The sequence below is a fragment of the Anopheles arabiensis genome, chromosome X (genome assembly GCF_016920715.1).
Source record: "Anopheles arabiensis isolate DONGOLA chromosome X, AaraD3, whole genome shotgun sequence".
NCBI classification, from domain to species: domain Eukaryota; kingdom Metazoa; phylum Arthropoda; class Insecta; order Diptera; family Culicidae; genus Anopheles; species Anopheles arabiensis.
Window position 1 is genome coordinate 12514021 of NC_053519.1, and position 27781 is coordinate 12541801.

The window sequence follows — 27781 nt, forward strand, 5'->3', positions numbered from 1 at the left end:
TTCAAAGAGAATTGCATCAATAAGGTGATTTGTAGGTGATCTAGGTTCTGGCGGGATTGATCAAATCTCCAAGAAAACTGTGTGTCGACTAAGCTTGCCTTGCAACGGTTTCCAAGTCAGTTTCTCATTTGTGTGCAAAGTATAATTTCGTACGATACGATTTTCGCAAATACAAAATACCACGCTTTCGCGTCAAATCGCCGCCAAACTCAAATGAAGTTTTGAATGAAGAACGTGTGACAGCTGTCAAACATTTCTCGACAGTTCCGAAAAGTGCTGTCTATTACATTGGAAAACTGGCTTGGAAAATTGCGCGTACCAGACAATTGCTGCCATTTTTTAACCCTACTTGCCTTCTTCTCTTCCCCCTAGATGACGTTCTAACAATAGACCCGTCATCAATGGTATGACCGATCCGATTCGCTTCTCTCTGGGTGGTAAGTAGATATAAAGTGAGCCTTTGCCTTTTGTATTTTCCGCTACTAACCTCATGTTTTCCGTCCCGCATTGTAGCAGGTGCAGCGGCCATAATGGACCATTTCCATACCGCGCTTGATCCGCGCAAGCAAGAGCTACTGGAGGCACGATTCCTCGGCGCACGGGTAAGCAAGTCCGTCCTATTAGAGGACGTTTCTCGCACAGCATGATCGGTGTTCTGGACGGCGTGATTGGGTGGCATGGCTGCTCTGAGCTACAGACTGCTAGCGATAGTCCACTACAATGGGGAGGAGGAGGTCATACACGCAAACATGCATGAGGGGGCATGCTTTCGCCGGTTCGTTGCTTGCTTGTCACAAGTCACCGAAAGCAAATCGATGTTACTGAAGCGATTGCTTTCCACAAAAAGTTAAGTAGCTTTTTACTGGATATTTACCCCCGAAAGGGTAGAGTAGGACAGTACGAGCAAGGGGCAGCGAACGGATGCTCGAAACGGCCGTTCTGTTGGGTTGGGTGTTGGATTAAGCGGCCGCCTACTATCTAAAGTACCGCTAATGAACATTTCCAAATTCTTCCCGCAAGAACATGTGTGTGTGTGTGTGAGAGAGAGAAAGAAAGAGAAAATGTGTGTGTGGTAGAGAGGGGAAAAGGTCAATCTTATCAATCTGTGTACACGCGACACACATTCGCGCAGCGCGCTTATCATGCCGCGGGTTTTTCTTCCGCGCGCGCGCGCGCGTTGTTAGCCTCCGCCGAGCGAATCGAGAATCCGAGCCGCCGTTCGCTGCCAAATTGTGTCGAATCGGACAGTGTCCGTACAGATTAGTGTGGGGTGTCAGGCCCGGCTTTTTTTTGTTGCTGCTTTTGACGCTGTAGCTCGCGCGATAGGCCCGTGGCCGGTTTGTGTGTGTGTGTGTGTGTGTGGGGGACGCTTTCGCGTCATCGCCCACGGGCAGGAGACTTGGGTGGGTGGGGCGTGAGGCTAAAAATAGTTGCCCAACAACAGCGGATTGTTTCCGCTCCCCTTGTCGGTTGGGCATTTAATGCGTGACGTGATGGATGCAGCGAGTGTTTTGCATCCCGCACCGTGGTGACTGCGATTTCGGTGGGGCCCTGCGCCCCCACATAGCACACCCACCCGGGCAAACTAAATAAACAGCGAGCGATGGCGTCTGGGTTTATGGTTTAAATCCCTCCCATTTTGTTTCTCCATTGCTCTTGTCGATTTAGAAAAAAGGTATCGAAAAGTTGATAGAAAAATATTCCAAAAATGGTCAAATAGTAGAGAGTTCCAGTATTTGCTGGTTGCACGGGACAACGTTCATGACGATGATAAGGGGTCAGCTGTCAGTGAAAAAAGTGACGGTTCTTTAGTTATGCTCTGTGGCAACTACAGTGCTTCCCAAACTATTTTGTGTATTTAAATGAAATTAATTTAATACAACAACAACCCTACAACAAATCATCGACGACAGCTTTATACAGCATTATAATTCAATTGTACATTATCTGGAGGGCCGGTGCCACTGCTGCCCTGCTGATACACCGTTTTCGATCATTATTAAACGCTTTTAAAAGCGTTTGGAGACACTCTTCAACCGTATGCAAACAATTGGTGTCAAACGGAAACGTTATATTCTGGATTTTGATTTCTAAACATTGCTCAAACGAGACTAAACATTAGCTATCTTCATTTACATTTCATCTGGTATGATACGATTTCCTTGATATTTACCTGGTTCTTCATCAGCGATTTGAATTTGAACGTATGTCTAGATACGTTTTTGCCCAGTAATTATTTTGTGAAGGAAGGCAACAGTAACAGGCACACTACTTCAGCAAGCAAGGGAGTCTGCCTGCATATGTGTCAATTGTTTATAGTCAACAATTTGTAGACAGGTATTTCCGTTGGACCGTTTACTTTAGCTTACGGTTCAGCAAATGTCGCTAAAAATTGTAAACATTTTGGCTCGATATTTGGCCGTTTATCTCGTATCAACGTAGGAGTTGAACGTTCAAAGACAATTGTGCTAACGTGTACAAATGAACCTCTAGATAAATGTAGTCCCCGAGATACACGGTACCTCTTATACGCAAATTCGGAGATACGCGGTTTACTAAATTTGGGGCCCTTCACGATTCTAGTCAATTTTTTATTTGTAATTTGACAGTTGGAAGCTGAAATCATGTAAACATTCCATACAAAACCACACATAAAACTAGCCTGCAATGTTCAGTCTAGATTATTCTAGCCTCAAAGCTAGAATTAGATTTGGAGTACCTGCTCGAACAATGGTAAAGCAGTGTGGTGTTTACATTTATCCCAAGGTGCATTAAAGAGACCTGGTGATGGAATCCGGAATCAAAGTGTATGTAGTCCAGGTGGTCTCATAGCTTGTTTTTATAATCAAATTTGAATATCACTTTTTGGCAGGATGGGTGAAAACTTTTGCTCAAACAAGCTTTCTGGAGGCTTGACGGATACACAAAACACTCTTTAAAATCTTCATTCGGAAACAGAAGCGATAAAAATCAGCCTTCTAAATTCATACACCTTGGGATAAGCCCATCTGTGTATGATACCCACTTAGCTGCTCGAAAACAGCTATCCAATGCAAACAGCTGACAGGCTGAAATTTCAGTCTACGAACTTAAAACGGAAATGGCCCCTTTGACAGTTCTATGAGCGATTTGTACTGATTTGACTCACTCAATTGTAAAATGCCAAATAATTTCCATTTCGTTTGAATGTTCAAAACCATTTCAAAACGTTTAAAACTGTTAAATTCAGTCAAAATCATATCAAATAATTAAATAAGTGGCTAAAACCACCACCTTCGTGCAAAATTAACCCAAAACTAGTGATATTTAGGCTGGAAATCACGAAATTCGACTTACGCAGAAATTCAAGATACGCGGCATTTTACGGCCGTTTTCGTTCCCCAATAACCGTGTATCTCGGGGACCGCCTGTACCTCTCTTTGCTAAGCAATTCTATTAGTGGGGTTGTTTTTGTTTGAACAATTCAAGTCAGCAAGTGTCTGGCTCTCCCAGACTACAACAGCAGAGTCAGTAATTGTCGATAAAGCATATACAATTTTGGCTATTTTTTTTATAGCTATTTTGGGTCTAGTACTGAGAATAGAGTAATAGAAAACACAAACATATTTGAAGAATATAAACATAGGCCAAAACATAGCTTTCGACGTATTTCCCGCTAGGGTTTTTGATATCAGAAATGACAGGCTTGCATCGACATTGGAACCGAAAGATGACGTAGACGTTTTCATTGACTAAATTCGATTCCTAGACCTGCCTTCTTGGTAGATTAGGTAGTATTGTTGCATGGTAAACCTGTTTTCCTTAGCAATATTTAACTCGATTTTGTTCATGCAATCATTATTGCTGTGGACTTTGAGAACCACTGGAGCCAGGAAACGAGTTGCACAGCTCGTGTGCAGGATTATGTCCCAAAGCAAAAAAAAAAAAACAATCAGAGGATCTACTGGAGTGGAAAAGCTCTACCGGAAGTTCTTCTGCAGCTTTGCGTTTCCGCTTGTCCCGACGCTGTTGGGACACTCGTAAAAAAGAGTTGGGAAAGTGCAAAGCGGCTAACTTGTAGTTGACGGATCGATTCGCTTCTACGTTCTCCTGTAAATTGTCCTATGAAACATAATTTGCTGCAAATTTCACCCACAAAGATCGGACGCAAATCGGTCCTGCTCAGTGTAATTGCCGAGAGCGGCTCCACTCGGTATGCGGCGAACCGTTGGCTGGATCGATACAGCAGCCCCAAGTCGGCCATTCCTGCAGCAAAGCGTTGTTCCCCTACTCGGCTCGCAGCATGTCGCCGGTGCAGCAACGCAGAGCAAAGGGAGCGAAAGTATCCTTTCGGGGCAGCTTCGGGAGTGCTGTTCCTTCGACCTGTATTGGGGTGGGTTTTGCTACTAGAAGGGAGAGTGAGAGAGCAAGAGCGCAACTGCTAGAATCGCGCGCGCGATGTATCGCGAAAATGGGTGGCCCAAAAGCTGTGTTTGGCTGCGTACATCTCGGCAGCACGCTTAGGTACACGCCCGAGCGCCAGCAGTGCCAAGCCCCGCTAGGCTGCAGCAGTGGACGGCAGAGTTCCTTTCAGCACGCGCCAGCAGCAGCACCGTAACGGACGGAGCGTTGTGCCTTTTGGAGAGTGTTTTGTTGAGTGTGTGTGTGTGCGGGAATCATCGGCTCGTGGGCGCACCGAATGTCATCTTCCTCCTCGTCCTCGTCGACGACGACGGCCTGCTGGCTGATGCTGGGCGGTAACGGTACGCCCGGCAGCTCGTCCACGGGCGCCGGGCCGCGCGTCATCCTGCAGACTCCGGTCGTCCCAAGGCCCACGTGCAACCCTGCCGGAACCGGAAGCCGGGGCCGGCGCGGCGGTGCCACCAGACGACCGCAATGACGGCAGGTAAGCGGCGCTAGAGTTCTCTCTCTCTCTCTCTCTCTCTCTCTCTCTCTCTTTCTATCTCTTCCTCGTTCTCTCTGGTCCACCTGGTGTCATGTCCTCCACAGGTTTTTCGGGGGTCGACTGTTTCGCGGGGCTACTGTGCGTGTGTGTGTGTGTGTCTGTGTGTCAGAACGTTCGGCGCATGTCTCTTGTAAGTGAGTGCCTTTCTTTAACCACCCCACCACCCACCGTCCTGCCCTGTCTGGGTTTGTGTGGTTGCTTCCGGGTCCGCCTCACCCCTTCTCCTCATTTTGCTCACCCAAACCTACACACAAACACACACACACACAGATACTTTGAGTTCGAATTTGGCAGCTTCGTTCGGTGCTAACCAGCCGCAACAATCTCCGGTGAGCGAGCCAGCCGAGGCAATGCCGTGACTGAACGGATTTTGGCATTGCCCTCTGCCAAAAATAGTTGCACCACACTCCCCACGTGTCATCAGCAGCAGCTCCAAGCGTGTGCGGCCAAGCGCATTGACCTGGCCAGGATGTTTAGCGCACCGAGGCCAGTGTTGTGCGGTGTTCGAGTAGGTGTGCGGCGGCAGGGTAGTCCACCTATCGTGGCGCGTTCTCGCCAGGACGGACGCAAATATATAGATTTATTTATAATGTACTCGTTGGGAGAGACTGCGTCTAACCGAAAATCCTCCCGAGCGCCCTAAGTGAAAGATGGGGAGCTGTTGTTGGGGATGGTTGGTGGTGGGTGTAGGGAAAAGGTTCTGCCGAATAGTGTGCTGCTTATGGGGAATAATGGAACACGATACTCCTATCTTGTGTCGCATACTCTTATGCACATAAACTAACACACAGACACACACACACACACACACACACACACACACACACACATACAGACGCACGAAGCAAATATTTGCCTGATGTCGTTTAACGCATGACGTAATAGGAGGTGTCCCATGTGAAAAGACGCTTCAGAAATAATGGCGAATCGATCTTTGTCGTCTTCTCTCTCTCTCTCTCTCTCTCTCTCTCTCTCTCTCTCTCTCTCTTCTTTTGCTCTCTTTGAACAAAGGGGAAGGAGTAAAGGAGCGGGGGGAAAAGGGCGTTTGTGTAGGCCATGTTATCATTATCGTTTCGTGGTGACACAAGGCCCAGAGGAGCGCGCACACACACACACACACACCCATATCACAACATTCCCTTTTTTCCCGCTTGCTTGCTTGACTGTTCATGCCAAAGGGAAAGGAGAAGAGGAGGGGCACATTTCGAGAATGCATTCGAGAGGAGAAGGTATTAGAAAACAGAGAAAAGAAGAGAAAGAAAGAAGAAAACAACCAGCAACAGAAAAAAAAAGAATGTTTGCACCGGTCGGTGTCCCCGAACGATTTTGGCTCTCACCCCCAGAAGCAGTAGCAGAAACCCGCTCGCCCCTCGAAAGGAGCGGGCAAAGTGGTCATGTTTGCGTTTCAAATAGCTTGTAACGTTCAATACAGACAGTATGCGATGCAGTGTTTTGTGGGCCGTTTGTGAACGATTTATAATCGAAAATATTCTGATTTTCTATTTAAAATCCCCATTCGCTATTCCAAAATGTTATGGACTGTTGGGTATTGTAAAGAGAAGGCCCCAATGTAGTTTGTTTCCATATGTGATCGGTTTGATATCGGACACTTTTTGCAGCATATTTTGTTGGCCATACAATACTTCTTGGTAGTGACGGGTAAAGTTGGCAAAAATTTGACTCCGATCCGACTCCGATTCGATTGGAAGGTAGGCCCGTCCAGCATTATTCAGAGTCGTTCGGAGTCGTCCAGAGTAGTCCGAAGTCGTCCGAAGTCCTTCGGAATCGTTCGGAGTCGTTCGGAATTGCTTGGATTCGGAGTCATCTGGAGTCGGCCTGAGTCGTCCAGAGTCGTCCAGAGTCGCCCGGAGTCGCACGGAGTCGTCCAGAGTCGTTGGAAATCGGATTCATCCGAAGTCGTCCGAAGTCGTTCGGAATCGTTTGGAGTCGTCCGAAATCGGTTGGTGTCGGAGTCGTTCATAATTACTTGGAGTTGGAGTCGTCTAGAGTCGGCCTGAGTCGTCCGGAGTTCTCCAGAGTCTCCGGAGTCGGCCCGAGTCGTCCAGAGTCGTCCGGAGTCGTTGGAAATTGGATTCATCCGAAGATGTCCAAAGCCGTCCGGAATCGGTAGGAGTCGTCCGAAATCGGTTGGAGTTTGAGTCGTTTAGAATTACTTGGAGTTGGAGTCGTTTGGAGTCGGCCTGAGTCGTCCGGAGTTCTCCAGAGTCGTCCGGAGTCGTTGGAAATTGGATTCATCCGAAGTCGTCCGGAATCGGTAGGAGTCGTCCGAAATCGGTTGGAGTTTGAGTCGTTCAGAATTACTTGGAGTTGGAGTCGTTTGGAGTCGGCCTGAGTCGTCCGGAGTTCTCCAGAGTCGTCCGGAGTCGTTGGAAATTGGATTCATCCGAAGACGTCCAAAGTCGTCCGGAATCGGTAGGAGTCGTCCGAAATCGGTTGGAGTTTGAGTCGTTCAGAATTACTTGGAGTTGGAGTCGTCTGGAGTCGGCCTGAGTCGTCCGGAGTTCTCCAGAGTCGTCCGGAGTCGTTGGAAATTGGATTCATCCGAAGTCGTCCGGAATCGGTAGGAGTCGTCCGAAATCGGTTGGAGTTTGAGTCGTTCAGAATTACTTGGAGTTGGAGTCGTTTGGAGTCGGCCTGAGTCGTCCGGAGTTCTCCAGAGTCGTCCGGAGTCGTTGGAAATTGGATTCATCCGAAGACGTCCAAAGTCGTCCGGAATCGGTAGGAGTCGTCCGAAATCGGTTGGAGTTTGAGTCGTTCAGAATTACTTGGAGTTGGAGTCGTCTGGAGTCGGCCTGAGTCGTCCGGAGTTCTCCAGAGTCGTCCGGAGTCGTTGGAAATTGGATTCATCCGAAGTCGTCCGGAATCGGTAGGAGTCGTCCGAAATCGGTTGGAGTTTGAGTCGTTCAGAATTACTTGGAGTTGGAGTCGTTTGGAGTCGGCCTGAGTCGTCCGGAGTTCTCCAGAGTCGTCCGGAGTCGTTGGAAATTGGATTCATCCGAAGTCGTCCGGAATCGGTAGGAGTCGTCCGAAATCGGTTGGAGTTTGAGTCGTTCAGAATTACTTGGAGTTGGAGTCGTCTGGAGTCGGCCTGAGTCGTCCGGAGTTCTCCAGAGTCGTCCGGAGTCGTTGGAAATTGGATTCATCCGAAGTCGTCCAAAGTCGTCCGGACTCGGTAGGAGTCGTCCGAAATCGGTTGGAGTTTGAGTCGTTCAGAATTACTTGGAGTTGGAGTCGTTTGGAGTTCTCCAGAGTCGTCCGGAGTCGTCCAGAGTCCTCCGGAGTCGTTGAAAATTGGATTCATCCGAAGTCGTCCAAAGTCGTCCGGAATCGGCTGGAGCCGGAGTCGTCCGGAATTGCTTGGTGTCGTAGTCGGCCTTCGAAGTGTGTGCGCAAAGTGAAAAAAAGCCCAACGAAATGAAAGGCCTGATCACAAGCACATTGCGTCGGACCTGTTGACTCCGACCAACTCCGATTCCGGTCGACTACGATCGACTCTGAACGACTCAGAATGACTGCGACTCCGGATAACTCCAGACGACTCCAGACGATTCCGACCGACTCCGAATTCGGGCGGAATTGTACTTCTGTTTGGCGTAACGTCTTACGCGGACAAACCGGCCTATACAGGCTTTTGAGACTTAATTCATTACTACGCAGCCTGATAGTCAATCCTTGCTACAGGGGGACGGTCCATTCCAGGCTTGAACCCATGACGGGCATGTTATTGAGTCTTTCGAGTTAACGACTGTACCACGGAACCGCCCCCCGGGCGGAATTAGTGGTTCGTATTTTGTCGGATTCGGAATCGGATTAACAACAAACGGAGTTGGATCGCAGTCGGATCGGAGTCGTGGGTGCGCTCCAAAGAGTACAACACTACTTCTTAGCTATGGGAGCTGTTCTGATGATCGGTCGATCATGAACCGATCGTTCTGTTCATTGTGATTCTTTGATGAACAGATTTTTGTTGTGTTTTCACTACTAAGTGTAGTTCTCATCTTGCGTTTGTTCATTTTTGCTGAAATCTATTAAAGGGAAAACAACTGAAACCGTTTTTTTGTAATTCTGAATTATATTAGACTCTCCACAATTCATTGTTTTATTAGATATTTATTGCTCAATTTGGTACCAAAAGAAGTTCGCTGTCGCATGTTAAGTGTCGTAGTGAGCCACAAACCAAGCACAATAACAAGGCCATTTTGCCCCCTGTTTCCCTGTACATAGCTGGTTGATAGCGAGGACTTTGAGCGAGAGCGGTGTACGGCTGCACGGGCTTTTGAATTTTATGTACACACAAGCGTACATTTCTATCCACAGAAAAGTGCACATCGATTTTTCGCCCCGTTTATTTCCTGCTGCTGCTGTTGTTGTTGTTGTTGGTTTGTTTAAAACGGTGCGCAACATTCCCTTTTTTTCCTGTTTCCTTTAACCACGAGCACACCCAGCACCACGTCGGAAGGGGACGGGGGATGGAAGAGAAGCAGCTGGATTTGGAAGCAGCTCAAAATGAAGAACAGCGCAAACAGATTGGAAGCGAGAGGAGACCGCACGATGAGCATATTTATTCCCAAATGTGTGTGTGTGTGTGTGTGTGTGTGTGTGTGTGTGTGTGTGTGTGTGTGTGTGTGTATTTTGCCCTTTTCCTTTTCCTTGGTCCCGTTGCCCTTCCACTTTGCGAGTCGCTGCGGACGGTGGTTTTGCTGGTTGTGTATGGGCAACGGATCCGTTGCCTGTGATATGGAACATAATATCGAAATGATTTCTCTCTCTCTCTCTCCTCCGGTCCCCTGTGTTGTGTATGTGTGTGTGTGCGTGTGGTGCCGCGCACGGAGGGGCTTTTGCTTTCCTTTTCTATACCATTTTCTCTCATTCGTCGTTTTGCATCTATACCCTCTTGGTGCGTGTCTGCGTGTGTCTGTGTGTGTGTGCGCGTCCAAGAACATACCGATAGGCATACAGACGGTGGCAGACAGCCGGCGCGCACGAAGAACGGCAGCGCAGGCGAGGCACACAAACAGGCAGCAGGAACCAGGGGGTATGGAAGCAGAAAGAAACCCCTCCCCGCGCTTTACCCGCGCGCGACAACCTAACAACACTCACTTGCCCCGGCCGCAATGGGGTGCAAAAGTGTGGCAACACTGTAAAATCGATGACGTCTCGCTTTATCTCGACCATCTCGGAGTGGTGGGTTTTCGGTCGCATAAATGCTCTCGTCGCACTGAATTAATACGGCTATGGGTTGGTGGTTGCTGCTTACACTGCTCGGGAGTGATTGGGACACACGGAAGGCTTACCTACCGTTGAGCGGACCGAGCGAAGTATTATCCTGTGCCGTTCGCTTTGTCCCGCCGGGGTTTTGCACGCTCTCCCGGGCTTTAGGCGACGTATGGCCATGTGGTGTGGCGGCAGTGTGCATTTGCCGGAGCTGGCTAATGTCGAGCCCGCTGAACAGCCCTGCTCATCAACCATGCTCCCGTGAGCCGAATTTAACAACGGAGTAAGCGTGCGTGTGAGAGAGAGAGAGAGAGAGAGAGAGAGAGAGAGAGAGACGTGCAAGAAGTAACGAACCGCACTACTGGTCAACTGGTTCGTCTTTTAATACGGGTTTTTAATTGTGCCGCTTAGGCTGCTCGGATAGTGTAGTTGGCAGGCGCTATGTGTGTGGCGTACGCTGCGCTCTCCTCGACCTTGGTTCAACTCTTGATTTAGCAACACCACAACTGAGTAGAATCGCCGCACGTGTGTCATAAATTGCCTTTATACTTGTGTGTGTGCGCATCGCTATGTATGGAACCTGATTATCATCTATATTACCACTCGATTATGGTCATATCAATATGTCATCAGAGAGACAAGGAAGGCGTTTTATAGAACCAGAATGTTGCTGCTGCTACTGTCGGGCATATAGCCTTGACCTGACCACGACAATGTCTTGTCTGTCAACAGGGAGAGAGAGATAGATAGGTGGAAAACAAGAAGCGCAAAAAAAACATCTTTTTATAATCGTCCGCTAAACTTACTGTCCTCGAAAACTGATGTGTCCCCATACATTGTCACCATTTGAAGACGTTGCGCTACCGCCTAAGCTAGGCATATTGATTCACAAGATTCTCGGGTGCAAATCTGAACGCGGCCAATCGGCCCGAGAGCTAATGCAAGGGGTGAAATGCCGCTCGTTTCCCTTACTCCAGCTAATGTATTTGATGATTTTTAGTGGACAGTTTGTGAACGCACCAGCGTGTGCGAGACGGCGCGAGAGAAAAAGATAGTGCCATTAAAACTGGTTATTGAAATCATCCCGCGATCATGTAACCCCGTTCCGCCAAAAGAAGGAAGTTAAATCGATAACTGGTATGGTGGCTTCGGTCGAGACAAGGTGTGTGTGTGTGTGTGTGTTGTGTGCGCACCACAATCCCGGCTCTCCGACAACGAAGGTCACGTGTGGGGTGTGACGGCGCAGAAGGGGTGCTGCAGGAGAGAGAGAGAGTAAGAGAAAGAGAGAGAAAAAAGTATGCATGTTCGTGTTGTCCAGTTGCTGAACTGTCCCTTTTGGGGAGATTGTCCAAGTCTGTGGCCGGGCGTCTATGTGGGTGACTTTGGAGGTGCCTTGCGTCACCTTTGGCGTGTGGTGGTGGTGGTGGTTGCGTACAAAGTTGCCCGGCCTGAGCTGGCTGTGAGTGTCTCGGCTCGGTTGGAATGCGCTCTCCGTCTGGAACGCGCTGGAACTCTTCGTCTGGGTTGATTAGTGTACTGTCGGTCAGCGGATCGGTACAGTGCCGTTGCCCCATACTTGTATCACCCTGTTAAGGAAGGGTGCTCTCTGCCTGATGCTCTGTTCTGAGACTCCAGCAAAAAAAATCGACGTGGCGTTATCTGTCACACCAGAACTTCGAATTGCGATCTAATGCTTCGCCACGCACTGGATTAAGATCTGCACAATATTTATCGTTCGATTCGTTGCACTTTCGCTGAGAATCGATCAGTACAAACAAGTCCGCAGTTGCAAGTCACTGCGCGAGCCCTTGTGTATGGGAACTTGGGGCACGGCGGGCATGCTGGGGATTGTTGTGATTTGTTCTATGTTTCTGTAGATACAATCATTGGTTGCGGCGTACTTTACGTACACTGTTTGTTTGTAAATTGAATTTTTTCACAGGACTTTGTAAAGTTGAAATTGTTCGACCTGTTTGCTCACTCCGGCACAATGGAACCATTAGATCCGCCCGAGGTCGGAGTCGTCCGGAGTCGCCTGGAGTCGTTCGGAGACGCCCGGAGTCGCCCGGAGTCACCCGGAGTCGTCTGGAGTTGGAGTCGTCTGGAGTTGGAGTCGTCCGGAGTCGTTCGAAGTCGTCTGGAGTCGTTCGGAGTCGTTCCGAGTCGTTCGGAGTCGGAGTCGTCCTTTTGGAGTCGTCCGGAGTCGGCCGGAGTCGGAGTCGTTTGGAGTCGTTCGGAGTCGTCTGAAGTCGTCCAGAGTCGTCCGGAGTCGTTCGGAATCGGAGTTGGTCGGAGTCAACAGGAGCCGTGCTTGTGCTTGTGATCAGACATTTCCTTTCGTTGTGTTTTTTTGTCTTTCACTTTGCGCGTGCACTTCCTATACAAGCCGACCTCGGCCAACTTCAGATGACTCCGGATGATTCCGTCTGCAGCCGATTCTGGATGACTCCAGACGACTCCGGACGATTCCGAACGACTCTGAACGACTCCGGCCGACTCCGCAAGACTCCGCAAGACTCCGGACGACTCCAACTCCGGGTGATTCCGAACGACTCCGGACAACTCCGAATTCGAACGACTTTAGATGACTCCGGACAACTCCGAGTTCGAACGACTCCAGATGACTCCGGACGACTCCGACTCCGGGCGACTCCGACTCCGGGCGACTTCGACTATGGGCGACTTCGACTCTGGGTGACTCCGGACGACTCCGAACGACTCCGGACGACTCCGGGCGACTCCGGGCGACTCCAGACGACTCTGGCCGATTCCAGACGACTCCTGGCGACTCCGACTCTGGGCGATTCCGGACGACTCCGGACGACTCTGGGCTGTTTTGGACGATCCCGAACGACTCTGGATATTGCAGCGCGGACCTACCTTCCGGTGTCGATTCCGAATTTATCGGAATTGACTCCGGATTTTTGCCAACTTTACCCATCACTACTCCTTAGTGTTCTAAATCTTTCAATACTATAAATCCTCAATTTATAGTCTTACCCTAGCTACTAACTTATGAACCTAACATATTTTGTGGTGAAATAAAAGCTACTGATTTGTAATAAAAGCTACAGGCCAACATTAATACACAAAGTGTATCTGGTACCTTAGAGCCATCGTGACTGACTGTAATGAATTATGTAGAAGAATGGTATCTTACAAACTGAATTCTTTACAACCTGTCAAACATTCTTCTTAATATGAAGACGAACAAATGAATAATTGCTTATTAGAAGGAAGGTGCGCATTGTGCCCCTTGTTCCCGTACTTCACTATTTATCGCTATCTCTCTCTCTCACACACACACACACACTCTGTCTACCTCTGGCCACCCTTTCGGAGTGTGTGAGATCAGCGTGAGTGGCGCCTGGCGTGATCCAAAACTTATTGGTGTGTTTTCATTCAATCTTCTCCCCCCGTGCGCACGCGCGTGTGTGTGTGTGTGTGCTGTACAGGGTGGCACTCACCGTCTCGGAGTCGATTATGAAACGGTTGCGTCTGCCATTCGGGCGTGCAGCGCTTTAAGGGTTTTGGTGGGCGAGGGAGAGTGGGGGCCTGGCAAACGGTCAACAAGACGCCGGAATGCCTACGCGTCCTCCCCGACTTCTCCTTTTCCTTCCTTCTGCCCCTTCCACCTATCGTGTAGTGTCATTCTCAGCACGCGCATCCATCCCCCCTTCGCCCGGCATGTGCGTCTCCTGTCCCCACTGCCCCTCGCTTGAGGTGTCCATGCACGAGTTTTTTTTGCTGCTGCTGCTGCTGCTGTGTTTTGTGGGCTCACTCACCACCACTAGCACTTATTTGCACCCCCTCCCCCCTCCCTTCCTTCCTCTACAGCAAACAGGGAGATCGGTGGTGGTGTAGTGCCGCATCCCAAACCCAGTGGGGCACATCATCTCCTCCGACCCTGCCCTTTACTGGCTGGTTTTGTTTTAAACAATCGCCTCGTGTTGGTGTGTGTGTGTGTGCGCGTATGAGTTTACTGTTTTCGGTATCTTCGCCAGTGCTTCGCTGCCGCCGCCCTGTGTCAGGGTGTGTATTTTTGCATCGGCCGGGTGGTGTTTCATTCGAGCCCAAGGGGAAGCAGCGAGACGACGAGACACGGAGCGCGGCGCAGCGCGCCCCCAATTAACCCTTGCAGGGACACACCGAGTAAGTTGGTTTGGTTGGCCGGCATCGCACCAACACTGCTGCAATCGCGTTGCTGTTGTTGGTTAGGAGTGACCAAGTTTGCGTTTGGATTTATGTGACACGCGCAAATCCATAGCGCCGGGGCTGTTTTTGTATAGATTAGACTGACGTCAGAAACGATGAATCCGGTTCGAAGGACCAGAAATGATTTTTTATTAAAATCTGCCGTTGTACTTAGCATTGTACCAATCAGATGCAAAGGAAGGATGGGGGAACAAAATCTTGAATCGTTAAGCGGGGAGAAATATTTCGGGTAGTATTCAAGGGTTAATTCTCGTTCGATTTAGTTATTTGATACGCTGCGACTCTAGAGGAGGTCCGATTGCCCAGTCCGATTTGTGATCTTTCTCTCTCTCTCTCTCTCTCTCTCTCTCTCTCTCTCTCTCTTTCTCTCTCTCCGCCTCTGTCTCTCTCTCTTTTTCTTTCTGTCTCTTTCTCTCTCTCTTTCCATATATCTCTGCTTAGCGTTTAGTTACACTGCCCAACACAGTACCCTTTTCCGGCCTTAATCTCACCACCCTCTCTCCTTCCCATCACGGGGTGGTGTGGCATTGAAGAGGCGCACACTAACTTCTAGTAGTCAGTGTGCGTACGTATGTGTGTGTTTGTGTGTGTTTGTGTGTTTTTATTGCTCCTTCCTTCCTTTGCATTACTCACTCGCGCTTGGCTAATGATCGATTTGTACCCATCTTTGCCGACCATCCGTCACTCCCCACCATCGACCCCCGTGTGTCCCTGTCTTCCCTCGCCTCTATCGCCATTCAATTAGTGCTGGAATCGGTTGTGTGCCTACTTGCGTGCTATGTTGCTGCCCGCACTGTTGGCGGGGAGCGGTGTGTGTATGTGTGTGTGTGTGTGTGTGTGTGGGTAGATCGTGTACAACAACAACAACACATACACACACACAGAGGCAGCACAAAAAATAGCAATAATTTAGTGAAGCGCGACTCCATCAACAACAACAGTCCGTGGCAGGGGGTGGGGTGAGGGGGAAGGGTCGCCGAGGGCTTCAATCAGCCGGGTAGAAGGCGAGCGGCGATTGGACATTTTCGCCAAGTGCAGTAAAACCGTTTTGTTTGTATATTTTTGCAAAATTTCACTGCAGCAGCACTCTGCATTCGGAACAACTAACGCTGCTGATTCACGCCCGAAGGAGGGGGTGGCAGGGGGTATGGGGGATCTAGAAGGGTGCTTCTTCGGCTTTGCAACGATGTTTGCAAAACAACAGCGGGCGTGTGTGTGTGTGTTTTTTTTTAAACTTCGCCCAACAACTTCATGGAGAATATATAGTAAATGGGGCAGGCGGTTGTTGCTGGTGCGCTCGAGCACCATCACCGTGCCATCCCTTTTGCCCTCGTGGAAGTGAGAGGGGGGGGGGGGGAGGTTTGGGGGAGGAAAAGATGAAGAAGCGGCCAGACGTCTTTTCAAATCAGTGGCGGCTATTTTTAGCCATCCGCGCGCGGCATCGCGCTCTCAAACACATTAAAGCGGACGGATTCAGCTGTGTGCACGCGATGGCTGCCACTTGAATCATGAAAAAAAAAAAAACGGTGGGGGAAATGTGGTGAAGGGACAATAGTGTGAGGGTACGGATCGGTCGGGAGAGCTGCTGCAAGAAGTCGATCGGCAGGAAACCGCAACGAATTGCCTCACACACAAAAACCACATTCTCTTCAAGGGCGATCAACGGCGGGACCGAAACATGTGCCCAACCCCAACCCCAACCAAGCCTATCGTCAGTCCACAGCCAGTGCGTGTGTGTGTGTGTGTGCGTGTGTGAGAATGTGGTGTATTTTTAACAACCCACAGTGGCAACGACCACACGACGAGACACGACGCATTATGATCATGGTGGCAATGTGCGGCGATGACGAGATCATCATGCGTTTTGGGTTAATCTCCGTCTTACTCGATACTAAGACACTGCCCAGCTTCTGGAAGGGAACCCGGGGATAAGATGACGTGATGCACGCTTCACACAAAGCAACACACATCTCATTCCTGGAGAGGAGACAAGGTCCCTCCCCGGCTCGTCGGTAGAAGGTAGAGCAAGGGGCAACACAGGAAAAAAAACCCCAAGAATGACTTCACCCCCAGGGGCACACGCGCGCGACCAATAATTGCAATCGTTCTTTTTTTTTTTTTGTTCGCAGTTGTAGTGGCACCACAATTGCGTCCGCAATTAGCATGCAGCAAGGTTATGTTGACGGGGTGACAATAGACGACTTGCACTGAGCGCTCAGCCTGAATTCGTTCCGCGGCAGTTCAGTTTTATTGTTTTATTGCATAGGTTCTGGGGCTGATCGATGCCCTTTCGAGACCTTGACAAGCTGGTGGGATGACCGAATGCCTTCGGAATTCTGGCGACTGGGAGCGTGCGGTTCTCCATGGTGTTGCAACTTGACGACTTCCGCGTTATCAGCCAGGTCTGAACGGCGAAACGATGCTCCAACAGAAGTTGCTTCTCCTGGAATGTCGATTGGTGACAGCCCTGGATAAGAGCCTCCGGCTTCTCGATCGATTTCAATGCTCCTGTTGCTGTTTTAGGACTGGGAGCTCTGCTAGAAGCTACTCTGGTTCTCTATATGTTCTCTATTAGCGTACGCCAGTTGGCGAGGCTTGGAATTGGAGAGAGTGCTGAAACTCTATACCAGAGTTCCTTTACGTCCCATGTTTATCAACTTTTGGGAATTGAATCCTCACAGAATTTGCGGAATATCTCCCAGGCTTTCTTAATTGCTGGGATGCATCCTAAGTAGTGATGTGCTGTATGAAGCGCACCTACGACTCCGATTTGACTCCGACTATTGTTAGTCCGATTCCGACTCCGGCAAAATGGAACCACTAGATCCGCCCGGAGTCGGAGTCGTCCGAATTCGTTCGGTGTCCTCCGGAGCCGCTCGGAGTCGTCCGGAGTCGTCTGGGGTCGTCCGAAGTCGCCCGGAGTCATTCGGAGTCGTCGGGAGTCGTTTGGAGTCATCCGGAGTCGTCTGAAGTCGCCCGGAGTCGTTCGGAGTCGGAGTCGTCCGAAGTCGTCCGGAGTCGTTCAGAGTCATCTGGAGTCGTTCAGAGTCATCTGGAGTCGTTCGGAATCGGAGTTGGTCGGAGTCAACAGGAGCCGTGTGATTTAATGTGCTTGTGATCAGATATTTCCTTTCGTTGTGTTTTTTGTCTTTCACTTTGCGCGTACACTTCCTATACAAGCCGACCTCGGCCGACTCCAAATGACTCCGGATGACTCCGTCTGCATCCGATTCTGGATGACTCCAGACGACTCCGGACGACTCCGAACGACTCCGAATGACTCCGGGCGACTTCGGACGACCCCAGACGACTCCGGACGACTCTGGACGACTACATCTCCAGGCTACTCCGGACAGCTCCGGATGACTCCGGATGACTCCAGATGACTCCGGATGACTCCAGACGAATCTGAACGACACCGTACGACTCCGACTCAAAACGATTCCGGAGGACTCTGAACAACTCTGGCCGAACTCCGGGCGATTCCGGACGACTCCGGACGACTCTGGGCCATTTCGAAAGATTTTGAACGACTCCGGATATTGCAGCGTGGACCTACTTTCCGAATTCGATTCCGAATTCATCGGAGTCGGATCGGAGTCGACTCCAGATTTTTGCCAACGTTACCCATCACTAATCCTTAGTGCTTCTGCCATCTGCTAGATCACCACATTTCTGCAACATCTTCTGTCAGTACTCCTCGTCCTCCATGTATTGCCCTGTTGTCTTTAGATACTCTCTGTCCTCTTTGCCGTATTTCGTCACCAAACTGCCTCTTCTGCTGAATCATTTCTTTATAACAGCACTCAAAGGGACAACCCATGTTCTTGACCACGGCGCTCCAATTATCAAATTTTTATCGGCAGACGCATTTCAACCATAACTCTCCTTGAAATAATGGCATATTCTCGAAAACGTTCCAAGTGCACCAACCGCAGGAGCTCTAGAGCAAATTAATTTTAATGACGAATCAACGTTCTTGGCGTTTGATTGCAGTCTCCGCTCTTAATGGATTTTTTTTTTTGCTTCTCGTAGGCAACAATCATAACCCTACAAGTTCACTTTCCCTGTCGGTTATCTTGGCACCTTCGGTTGCTCTGTTGGAGCATTCAGTTACTGAACTTGAAGAGGACAAAAAAGAGTTCTTGCTAATCTTTCCACTGTGTAATGAAGATTGCATGCCACTGGCATTATCATGCCAAGATTTGCCATTGCTCATCCTCAAGTCAAAGGTCGTGTGCGTGTGTGTGTGTGTGTCGAATTGCCATTTGCATGGCTACTGCCCACCAGTAAAGAATCAATTCCACAGTAAAGATAAGATTAATTCTGAGCTGCTGTGTCCGGCGCGTGGACCGGATGATGGACTCTCGGAACCTGACTTTATTAACATGTTTTGGGGGGTCAGAAAAATGTGTGGACATAACATTGCTCAAGCCAAACACAAATCTTAGACCATCTAACATAGATCTATTGGTAGCTGCTGTGTAGGTGTGGGAAAAAAGAACGCCCGAACCAGAACACTCTGGTCTAGCACGCTCTGCTTGTTGACTGCACAGCTGCAGTATTTGGAAGTAGGTTTTCAAAATATGCTCGTGCTGCTTTTTCCAAAGCGAGAGCGCACCGTGGTCTGATTTACTTCTTCAAGTGTGGCGTAGCAAATGGAAGAACCAGAAGAACAAGATGGAAAATAAAATCAATACCCGTTAGAACTGGATAAAGCATCAAGAAGAGGTGTGTGTGTGTGAGGGGTAGTGAAGGAAGTTGTCCAATGGAAACACACCAGAGAGAGAGAGAGAGAGAAAGAGAGAGAAAGGGAGAGAGAGAGATATATAAAAAGGCGTACGGTTCTAGGCGCGCGTTGGGCAATGACGGGTTTTCCGGGTTTTGCTTTTCCTTCAAGTTGCTTGTTAATTTTTCTCTTTTCTTTTTTTTTTCTCGCCCGCCCACTGTCAGTGTGTGTGTGTGTGTGCTACAGTGCAACGGAAAAAGGGGGGGGGGAGCGGGTTAAAATGTAAGAACCCGGAATGAGATGGTAATGACCCGAGGGCAGAGAGAGAGACCGTGTACCGCGCTGCTTTCTTCGTACTTTTCCTTCCATCTTTCCATCCTTCCTAGACTTTTCGTTTGCGAAAAAATGGCAGCGCGACACGCGGTGCATCGATTTTTGTCGCCGTTGCCTGCTAGCACAACCAATTGTGGGAGACACAAGGAAGTGTACTCTGCCTTCGTGTGTCACTGCACAGCTTTTCGCGCGGCTTTGCACCGTTTCTAGTGTAGCGCTGTTTGTTGTTGGTGGTGCTGTCCGTTAGATGAGATCGCCTCATCTTAGACACTCGATGGACGCCCGGCCCCTACCCCTCCACCACCATCGGCGAGCTCAGCAAAACATTCTCCCCCCCCCCCCCCCCCCCCGGGCGCAGGAAACAATCGATATACTCTCTACACTCTTTTGCCTTCTGCCGATTGCCGGCCCGGGGTGGGGTTTAGGCAAAGCACTGCGTCCATTTTTCCTTACCTGCCCGCAATGTCTTCCTGGCTTTGGTGGTGGTGGTGGGAGTGTTTTTGGGGTTGTATTGGTGTGTTTTTATTACGCTTTGTTTTTCGTTTGCGCTGATGTGTGTGGAAAGCGATTAGCTATTTTTGGCTAGTGCCGTTTCGCTTTTGCTTCCAGTGGCAGATATTGTATGTTTTATGTGCATTTTAAAGATGGTGGCAACGTTTTATTTCTCCTCGTGGCTTATTTTTGTATGCCCTAATCGAGCAGGAAGCTTTCCGTTAAATATTTTTTAAAGTACAACCAGTTGGGAAACGGGAAAGTTGCCCTGCGCTAAGACAAGCGCGTAACCCTGCAATGACCCGGTAAAGACCGGTAATTGGTGTGTCCCATTTGGGATATCCAAAGCCCCTTTCGAGAGTGGATCTGCTTTTTCAACTACAATTTGCGACCATAGGATTGGATAATCATCATATCCGCTTGCGGTTCGCGCATACCAATGGAGAGTCGCTTTGAAGAGTGGTGGCCCTTTTTTTTTCGTTGTTCTTTTGCCCCATCTGTTGCCTCTGGTGAGAGAGACTGGGTCCACCCAGACCTCCCTCCTCTTCACCACCTCCGCGATGCTCTGACGGAGTTCCAGCTGGGTGGAAACCACCCAAACCACCAAGGGAAGGGAGACAGAAAAGCGTACAAAACACGTAAAGAAAACGTATATTGGCGGGGTTTCGATTTTCTCACGTTAACCAGCGTGTGTCTGGAGCAGAGCGAGAAAGCAGAGAACCACCCACGCGGGGCTGGAAAAGTCACTCGTGAGCGCCCACAACTCCCCCTCCCTCCCTCATCCCCCTTAGCTACCTCACCCTGGTTGCTCTTGTGGTGCTTGTCTGGGTGTGAATGGAGGCGCCTGGTTTTTGGTGTTTATTTTCTCCAATTTCCTCCCCGCAGCGAGGGTGCAGCTGATGGTGGTCGGTGGTCAGGGGCACACTGATGTGCGGGTGGAAATGATACGTAACTGTTACACACACACACACACACACTGGCACACATTGCTCTCTCCCCTTCCCAGAGTCACTCAGACGGTAAAAAAGGGATGGGGCGAGTGCGGATCTCTCTCTTCTGGAGCTGGAGTTTTCGATCCCCCCCCCCCCCCTCGGGGTGCGGTGAATAGCCTTGGCCTTCGCTCCAAATTTGCTCCCTTCCCTTTGCTTCACTTTGCGTTGCGTGTGTGTGTGTGTGGGTGTGTGTGGGTGTCGCTTTCCTTTCTCGGACGCTCTCTGTCGGTCTGACGGCTCTCACGGAAAAGTGGCCCGTTTTCTTGCACCAGTAACGAGGTGGGTGGGCAGCGAGTGGGCGATGGAGTGTCCGGGTGGCAGGGAATTATGTTAACCTCTACAGACAGCCTTGGGAAAAATGGTGCTTCCTTTTTTTTTGTAGTGAGAGGAACGGCGCAGAAAACGGAATAAAAGTTGTGGTCTGTGCCACGACTTTGTCGCTCTCTCTCTCTCTCTCTCTCTCTCTCTCTTTCTTTATGTGGGTTTCTTCTTTTTTTATTTGTTCCTTTCTCATTGTATCCATTATTTTCATGCTGGTTTTCTGTTTTCTGGTGCTGCTGTTTGGGTTTATTTTACTTTTTTTAATGCACACTTCACTCTTCCTGTGTTTTCTTTTTATTCTTTCAAACTGTATTGGTCAAATTTGTGCAGGACCCCCCGCACGGTAGGTGGCCACAGTTACTAGGCTTGATCGAACCATGTTCATTGGTAGTGAAAAACAAAAACGATTAAAGCAACGTTCCGACCTTGCCGAACTCACAAGGAATGGGAAATGTGATTACAATGTTGACCATATTAGACCCTCTCTCGGTTAATTTGTTTTTCTTTTCTCTCCCGTTTTTTCCCCCAGTTTTTGCCCTCTCAATCTTCCCCTAAAACATGTTCCCTGCACCCCCTTCCCGCTGTCTTCTTTGTGACAATGCATTAAACTAACGTTTTGGTTGTTTCAGTGGCGCTTTCTTCCACATCTCACTCTGATTTCTGCGTGTGTGTGTGTGTCTCCTCACAGAGATTTTTGGAGCATCCATCCTCCTGGCGGTGGGAAAGTGAAGCATCGTCAAGCAAAACACACACACACAGCGTTTTCTAATAAATAACACGCGCAGAGGGCCAGGCTTACCTTTTACCGGATATTATGTACACTCGCGCTAGAGGACGAACCTCTCATCTCACCAACCTCACCGCGTCTCCTGAGCCCCGATAGCCGCGATGCGAAGTAGATAAGGACCGTGTGGTGCCGTGTGAATTTTGAACGGTGACGATGTGCAGCTACTGCTGCTGCTGCTGCTGCTGATGGAAAAGAAAGTGATAGCAAAAGGTGGCCCATCGTTTGCCATTTGCATCTTTCCGCCCGTGCCGGCGTGTCACCCTTTGTTCCGCTTTTTTTTTTTGTTGGACTGATGGTGCTCCTGGGGGCTGCGCTCATGCGCTCGTTAACGATTTTGCTGGAATGTTGTCGCTGTTGCCGCTGTTGGCTTTGTCAAAGGACATCCGGCAGTATGTAAATAGTAAATAAAATTTGGTCACAATATTTACTGGGTGTGGGTGATGATGATGGGATATGGGATAGGGGTGGGGTTGGTACTTGGGGTCGTGTAGTCTTGCTGCCCCGGAAAAAAAACCCTTAAAGAGCGAATCCAGGCGTGTCTTCGTCAGTCAGCGAGTGTCAAACTGGGCAAAGCCATTGGCCCCGTGGGTTTTTGGTAATTTTTGGTTTTTGGTTTTTACTGTTGACGACTTTAAACAGACTTGCTGCTTCAAATCAGAAAATCTCGTATCGATATCTGAGAGTGTGGAACCGATTGGCAGAATTTTTTTTTGGACCATTTACCCATCCAGAACAAAGAGGGAATCCCAGCGAGAGAACGCTTTACGGTTTTTTTGTGGAGGAGTTCAAAACACACACACACACACACACATACATCGATTATTTTCATAAGCAAACTCTCCCTCTTCTCTGCTTCCCTGCTCCTCCGCCGCCACTTCCTGTTTCTTCTATGCTGCTGACGGACCCTGTTTGCGCCCAGATGCTTTTCCAGTCCCGTTATCGGTCACAAAATCGATCGAAAATTAGAACCGAAACGCTTCCTCCCCTTCAGCCTTGTCGCTGGTGCACTCCCCCTGACCGCGTCGCGCACCCTCCCCCGTAGCCAATGCCTTCCGCTCTGTGAGGTTATTGCTGATTCTTGCCCTGCCGTGGCACTTGTTTTCCTGCCACATTCCGCTGCTCGGTTGGGGCACGCATGGAATTTCACTTCCGGCGTCACTATAAACCTTTAACATCAGTCCCAAATATACAGAAAGAGAGAGATAAAGAGAAAAAGAGAAAGAGAGAAAGAGAGAAAGAGAAAAAGAGAAACAGAAATAGAGGAAGAGAAAGAGAGAAAGAGAAAGAGAGAAAATAAAAGAGAGAGAGAGAGAAAGATAGAAAGAGAAAGAGAGAAAGAGAAAGAGAGAAAAGAAAAGAGAGAGAGAGAAAAAAAAAGAGAGAGAGAGAGAGAAAGAGAAAGAGAGAAAAGAAAAGAGAGAAAGAAAAAGAGAGAAAGAGAGCAAAGAAAAGAGAGAAAGAAAAAGAGAGAAAGAGAAAGAGAGAAAAAGAAAAGAGAGAGAGAGAGAAGGATACATCAAATATAGAGAAAAGAGAAAAGAGAGAGGGAGAGAAAGAACAACGAAAGGAAAGAGAAAAGAGTTTGGATTTGTTTCCAGGTAGAAAGCAGAGAAGTTTGCGGTTTTGAGTTCTGTGCGAAAATACGATTAATGTTGTTTTTCTTTGTTCACGCTGCAAAAGTACCGTGGTAGGGATTGGTTTTTTTTTTTTGTTGCATTTGACAGCAGTACATCTAATGTGTGTGTTAAAGTGAGCACTAAAATCTGTGGCATAATACTCGCCTGTGGTCGAGTTAATGTTTGGCTTCTCAAGCAGCCATAGCAGCTGCCGCTGCCATGTGACGGCATAGAAGCAGCCAATACAAGAGATGGAACGGGCGAACGGGGCAGTGGAGAAAGAGGAGCGATGAAAGCGCGACCAGTGAGAGGACAGTGTCTTCACCCACGCGCGCACCCACCTTTTTGGTACGCTTATGCAACGATGCTAGTTATTTCTTCGATCTCTTTCTCTCTCTCTCTTTTATCCAACGCGCCGGGGAAGCTGAGGGTTTCCACAAATTGGTAGGCGGTGAAGAACACCGGGGAAAGAAACTAACTCCTGTGTCCGCTCATTGCCACCGACGCTGCGTGGTGCGCTACGGTTTCTCCCTATGGTTATCATTAAAGCGTTTTGAAGTGTGTTTTTTCTTCTCGTTTTTATGCGCAACATTGTATATTCCGTGCGTTTGCTGAAATACGGTACCGAAGGGTAGTGGTGAGAACGAGATGGAGCGCTTTTTCCAATCAACTACGGCGCCTCGAGTTTCCTACTCTCGCGATGCTGTGAGATATCTGCCATGCCCCAGCTATCCAGAACCGCTGGCCGTGGAAAGCACAATATTCGTTTTATTCAAGTCGAGAAAATGGTATGAATAATTAAAACTATGATTTCTTCTTTCCATTTCCAGGTATGTATCATCGATTTGTGAAACGAGAAAGGCCCACCCCGAGCATTTATCCCAAATTCGACGGCTTACCTTAGGTAAATGAACTTATTTTCCGCGCTTGGGAGTGCGAAATTATACCGGAGTGAACACTTTTATTGCTAATTTTGTGCACTGTATGACCGAGCGCTCTCATGGTCGCGCTGATAAGCGCACTGTAGGTGTTAGCAATATCCGTGTGGTTTGGGTTCGAATCTCGGATTTCATGAACGGGAAGGGAGAGAAGGACGCGGTGATTCCCCTTTATTTAATCTCCATTACTGGATCTATGATAGGCAAAGTAAGAGAAGAAAGACTACGGGATTTGTTGCTCTAAAATAAAAAGAAGAATTGCGTTTATCATCTTTGTTTGACTTCTGAATCTACCAAATATATGGTGTGCGTGAAGTGAAAACACATTTTGAATATATATGTTATCGCCATGGCTCAAATTTGCATTGAGTTTGAAGAGGGAAGCGCCTGATTCAAAGGGTCACCCAGTCAGTTTCCCATGCTAGCCTAAAATACTTGTAGTCAACGGGGATGGTCACGTGTTTGGTTCGCGCCCCGAGTGCGACCATTTTCGCCATCTGTTGTGGACAAGCAGTCCACTGGTAACGTCGCACAACAACAGCAAAAGATGAGATTTGCAACAAAAAACAATACTTATAAGAGGAGATGGCAAAGGAATGATGCTGGGCGGAAAGGGAAGGAATCCATTTGGGTGGGTATTTCGTTGGTGTGGTGATGGTGGCTTGTGTTATGTGTACATTCTTTTTGTGCTACCGATCGGGCTGGAACTATTGAAGCAAAGTTTTCGGCATGCCGATGGGGGAAGGATAGACCAAAAAGGAGAAGGTTTCGTTGCGCCGCAGCGCATCGCTGGCAGCGAGAACGGCACGGCACAGGAGGGTGAGGGCATTGTAGCCGGGGGGAGTAATATAACGGAATAAATATGCTTTATGTACGTATGGCTGCCGAGGAGGAGGAGGTGGCAGCCTTATGTGCAGAAAAGTGCTACACTTTTTACCCAGCCGCAGCGTTCTCGGCCACCCGCTCTAGAGAGTTGCCATTTGAGGAGGAACGTGCCGGAGCGATAGAGAGTGGGAAGAAGATAAAAGATAATGCGGGTGAGGTGGTGTAGTGGAGCAGAGTGTGACGTCGTGGGGGAAAAGCGGCCAAAAGAATAAACAGCAAAGCGAGAAAGGGAGGCAAAATGAGGGCAAAAGAAGGTAAAAAATGAAAAGGACAGAAGAAAAAAAAACACACAACTCCCTCAGCTGCACACTGGTTTTGTACCAATTTTTTCCCAAACGATTGCCAGCCTTTTGTGTGCTGCAACAAAAAAATCCGTACGCATTCGCGGGCATCTTCCAATGAAAAACCATTCTGGTTCACTATTTTCCCTGCTGGCGCTGCTGCCGCCTGCTACTGCTTTCGTTTCTCCCTTTACACACCCTCTGTTGCTCTTGTTGGTGGGCGCTTTCTTTTCTCACTCGTGCCGTGCCCGCCGGCCAGCATCATTATGTGGTAGGGTTTCTTCAATGGATTTATTTTTAAAATTGTCGCTCCGGTGTTAGTTCGCCATGTTTGGTTAGATGTTTTTGTTTTTTTGTTAAAATAGTTTGCGCCTTTCCGTTACATAAAGCTTTCCACTGCACGGGTATATGTATTTGCGGGAGGAGCCGGTTCTGTGCTGCACTGCTGCAAGCCCTAGGAAGGAGGTACAGCTCTGGCTGCCCCGAAACGAAGGTAATGCAGGTGAAGATGCAAAGAAACGGTAAACAATGTAAAAGGGGGGGGGGGGGGGAATGCAAAGGAAGGGTGTGTCTATTTTCTTTCACTTCTCTAGCAGTGGAAGAACGTAGCCTATGTTCAGATGGAAGCATCGCTAGGAGTTGGCCCTTTTCTTTGCTTCTGTTACGAGAACGAATTTGCTCTCGAATAATTTGAGCTGGATGCTGCACATAAAAATGGGTGTTTTGCACACAAAAAATACATATTGTAAACATGTTTTTTTAATGAATTTTCCGGAACTAGTGTGGTGCAATTTAATGGTAAAAATCCTGGTCACGGCACCAACACCATGGGGCGAAGTTCGTACCAGAAGAAAGCATTTCATGTAGAATTACATGCAAAAGTGTTTTTTTTGTGAATTTCCGGAACTAGTGTGGTGCAATTTAATGGTAAAAATCCTGGTCACGGCACCAATATCATGGGTAGTTTGTACCAGAAGAAAGCATTTCATGTATTTCATGTAGAATTAAATGCATTTTTTTTTGGGAATTTTCGGGAACAAGTGTGGTGCAATTTAATGGTAAATATCCTGGTCACGGCACCAACACCATGGGTAAGCTCGTACCAGAAGAAAGCATTTCATGTATTCGTGTGCTTTTTGTTGTTGTCATTACTTAATTGAACACGGAGCGAAAGTAAATAGTGTGCAGCGCCGCACTTATCATCACCATTTTCACCGCCACTCCCCTCTCCCCCACCACCGTGCGTTCTTTCTGTTGCGTTTGCGTCTGCCAAGGTTCGCTTGTTGCACCATCGCGCGCTGCGTGCTGCACTACTGTGTACGCGATCGTGTACCCCGCCGTGCCATGTGTACTGCATTTATATATCTAGGTCTCGGTGCAGACAAGACTCTGCCCCCTTACCGAGACACACACACACACACACACACACACACACACACACACACACACACAGAAACACGCAGACATGTGGACGTCTAGCAGCCTGCCCCATTCTCCGGCCAGTGCATAATCTGCGTGTCGTCGCGGTGTGGTCGCGTGCGCTGTGCATTGTCAATCTTGTCTGCCGAACTTCCCACCCGAAACGCATCCTCCCCTCCTGGTGCAGCTGGGCTGCTGCATGTATCATCGGGTGACTTGCGGGCAGCGAGATGGAAATAGAGCGAGAGATAGAGAGAAACAGCAGGAGCAAGAGCAATATGTGTGTGGGCATGCCGTTGCAGCCATTCGATGCCTAATTCAATTCGCCCTTTGCACGATGGAATCTGATATAAATAACCCTCAGGGAAGGGGAGGAGGAGGAGGAGGAGTGGTGAACGGTCGAAGCAGACACTGCGTGTGTCTGTGCGTCACGGCGTGCGTCTATGTACAACCGAATGTGGCTGCCGCGCTTTTGTCCTTTCCCGGGGTTTTGCGTTTGCGGGTGGCGAACGCACACTTTCCTCCGATGCACTCGCAATGCGGCTGCAGTGAGTGCATCCGAAGCATACAGAAGCAGTTGAGGGAAAAAAATC

At 48.9% G+C, this 27781-nt stretch overlaps 1 protein-coding gene across 3 annotated transcripts in view; it reads left to right on the forward strand.

The window, feature by feature from the left end:
- The window catches only part of LOC120906655 (serine/threonine-protein kinase tousled-like 1), a 76415-nt gene that overhangs the window by 6393 nt on the left and 42241 nt on the right, over positions 1–27781 (forward strand). For 2 of the 3 annotated variants that reach the window (XM_040318490.1, XM_040318491.1), the window contains exons 3-4: positions 373–437; positions 514–602. In XM_040318490.1, coding sequence (XP_040174424.1) covers positions 407–437; positions 514–602 — 120 coding nt within the window. In that variant the 5' untranslated portion in view covers positions 373–406. The remainder of the gene's footprint in view (positions 1–372; positions 438–513; positions 603–27781) is intronic. The other variant, XM_040318492.1, reaches the window with a different exon arrangement.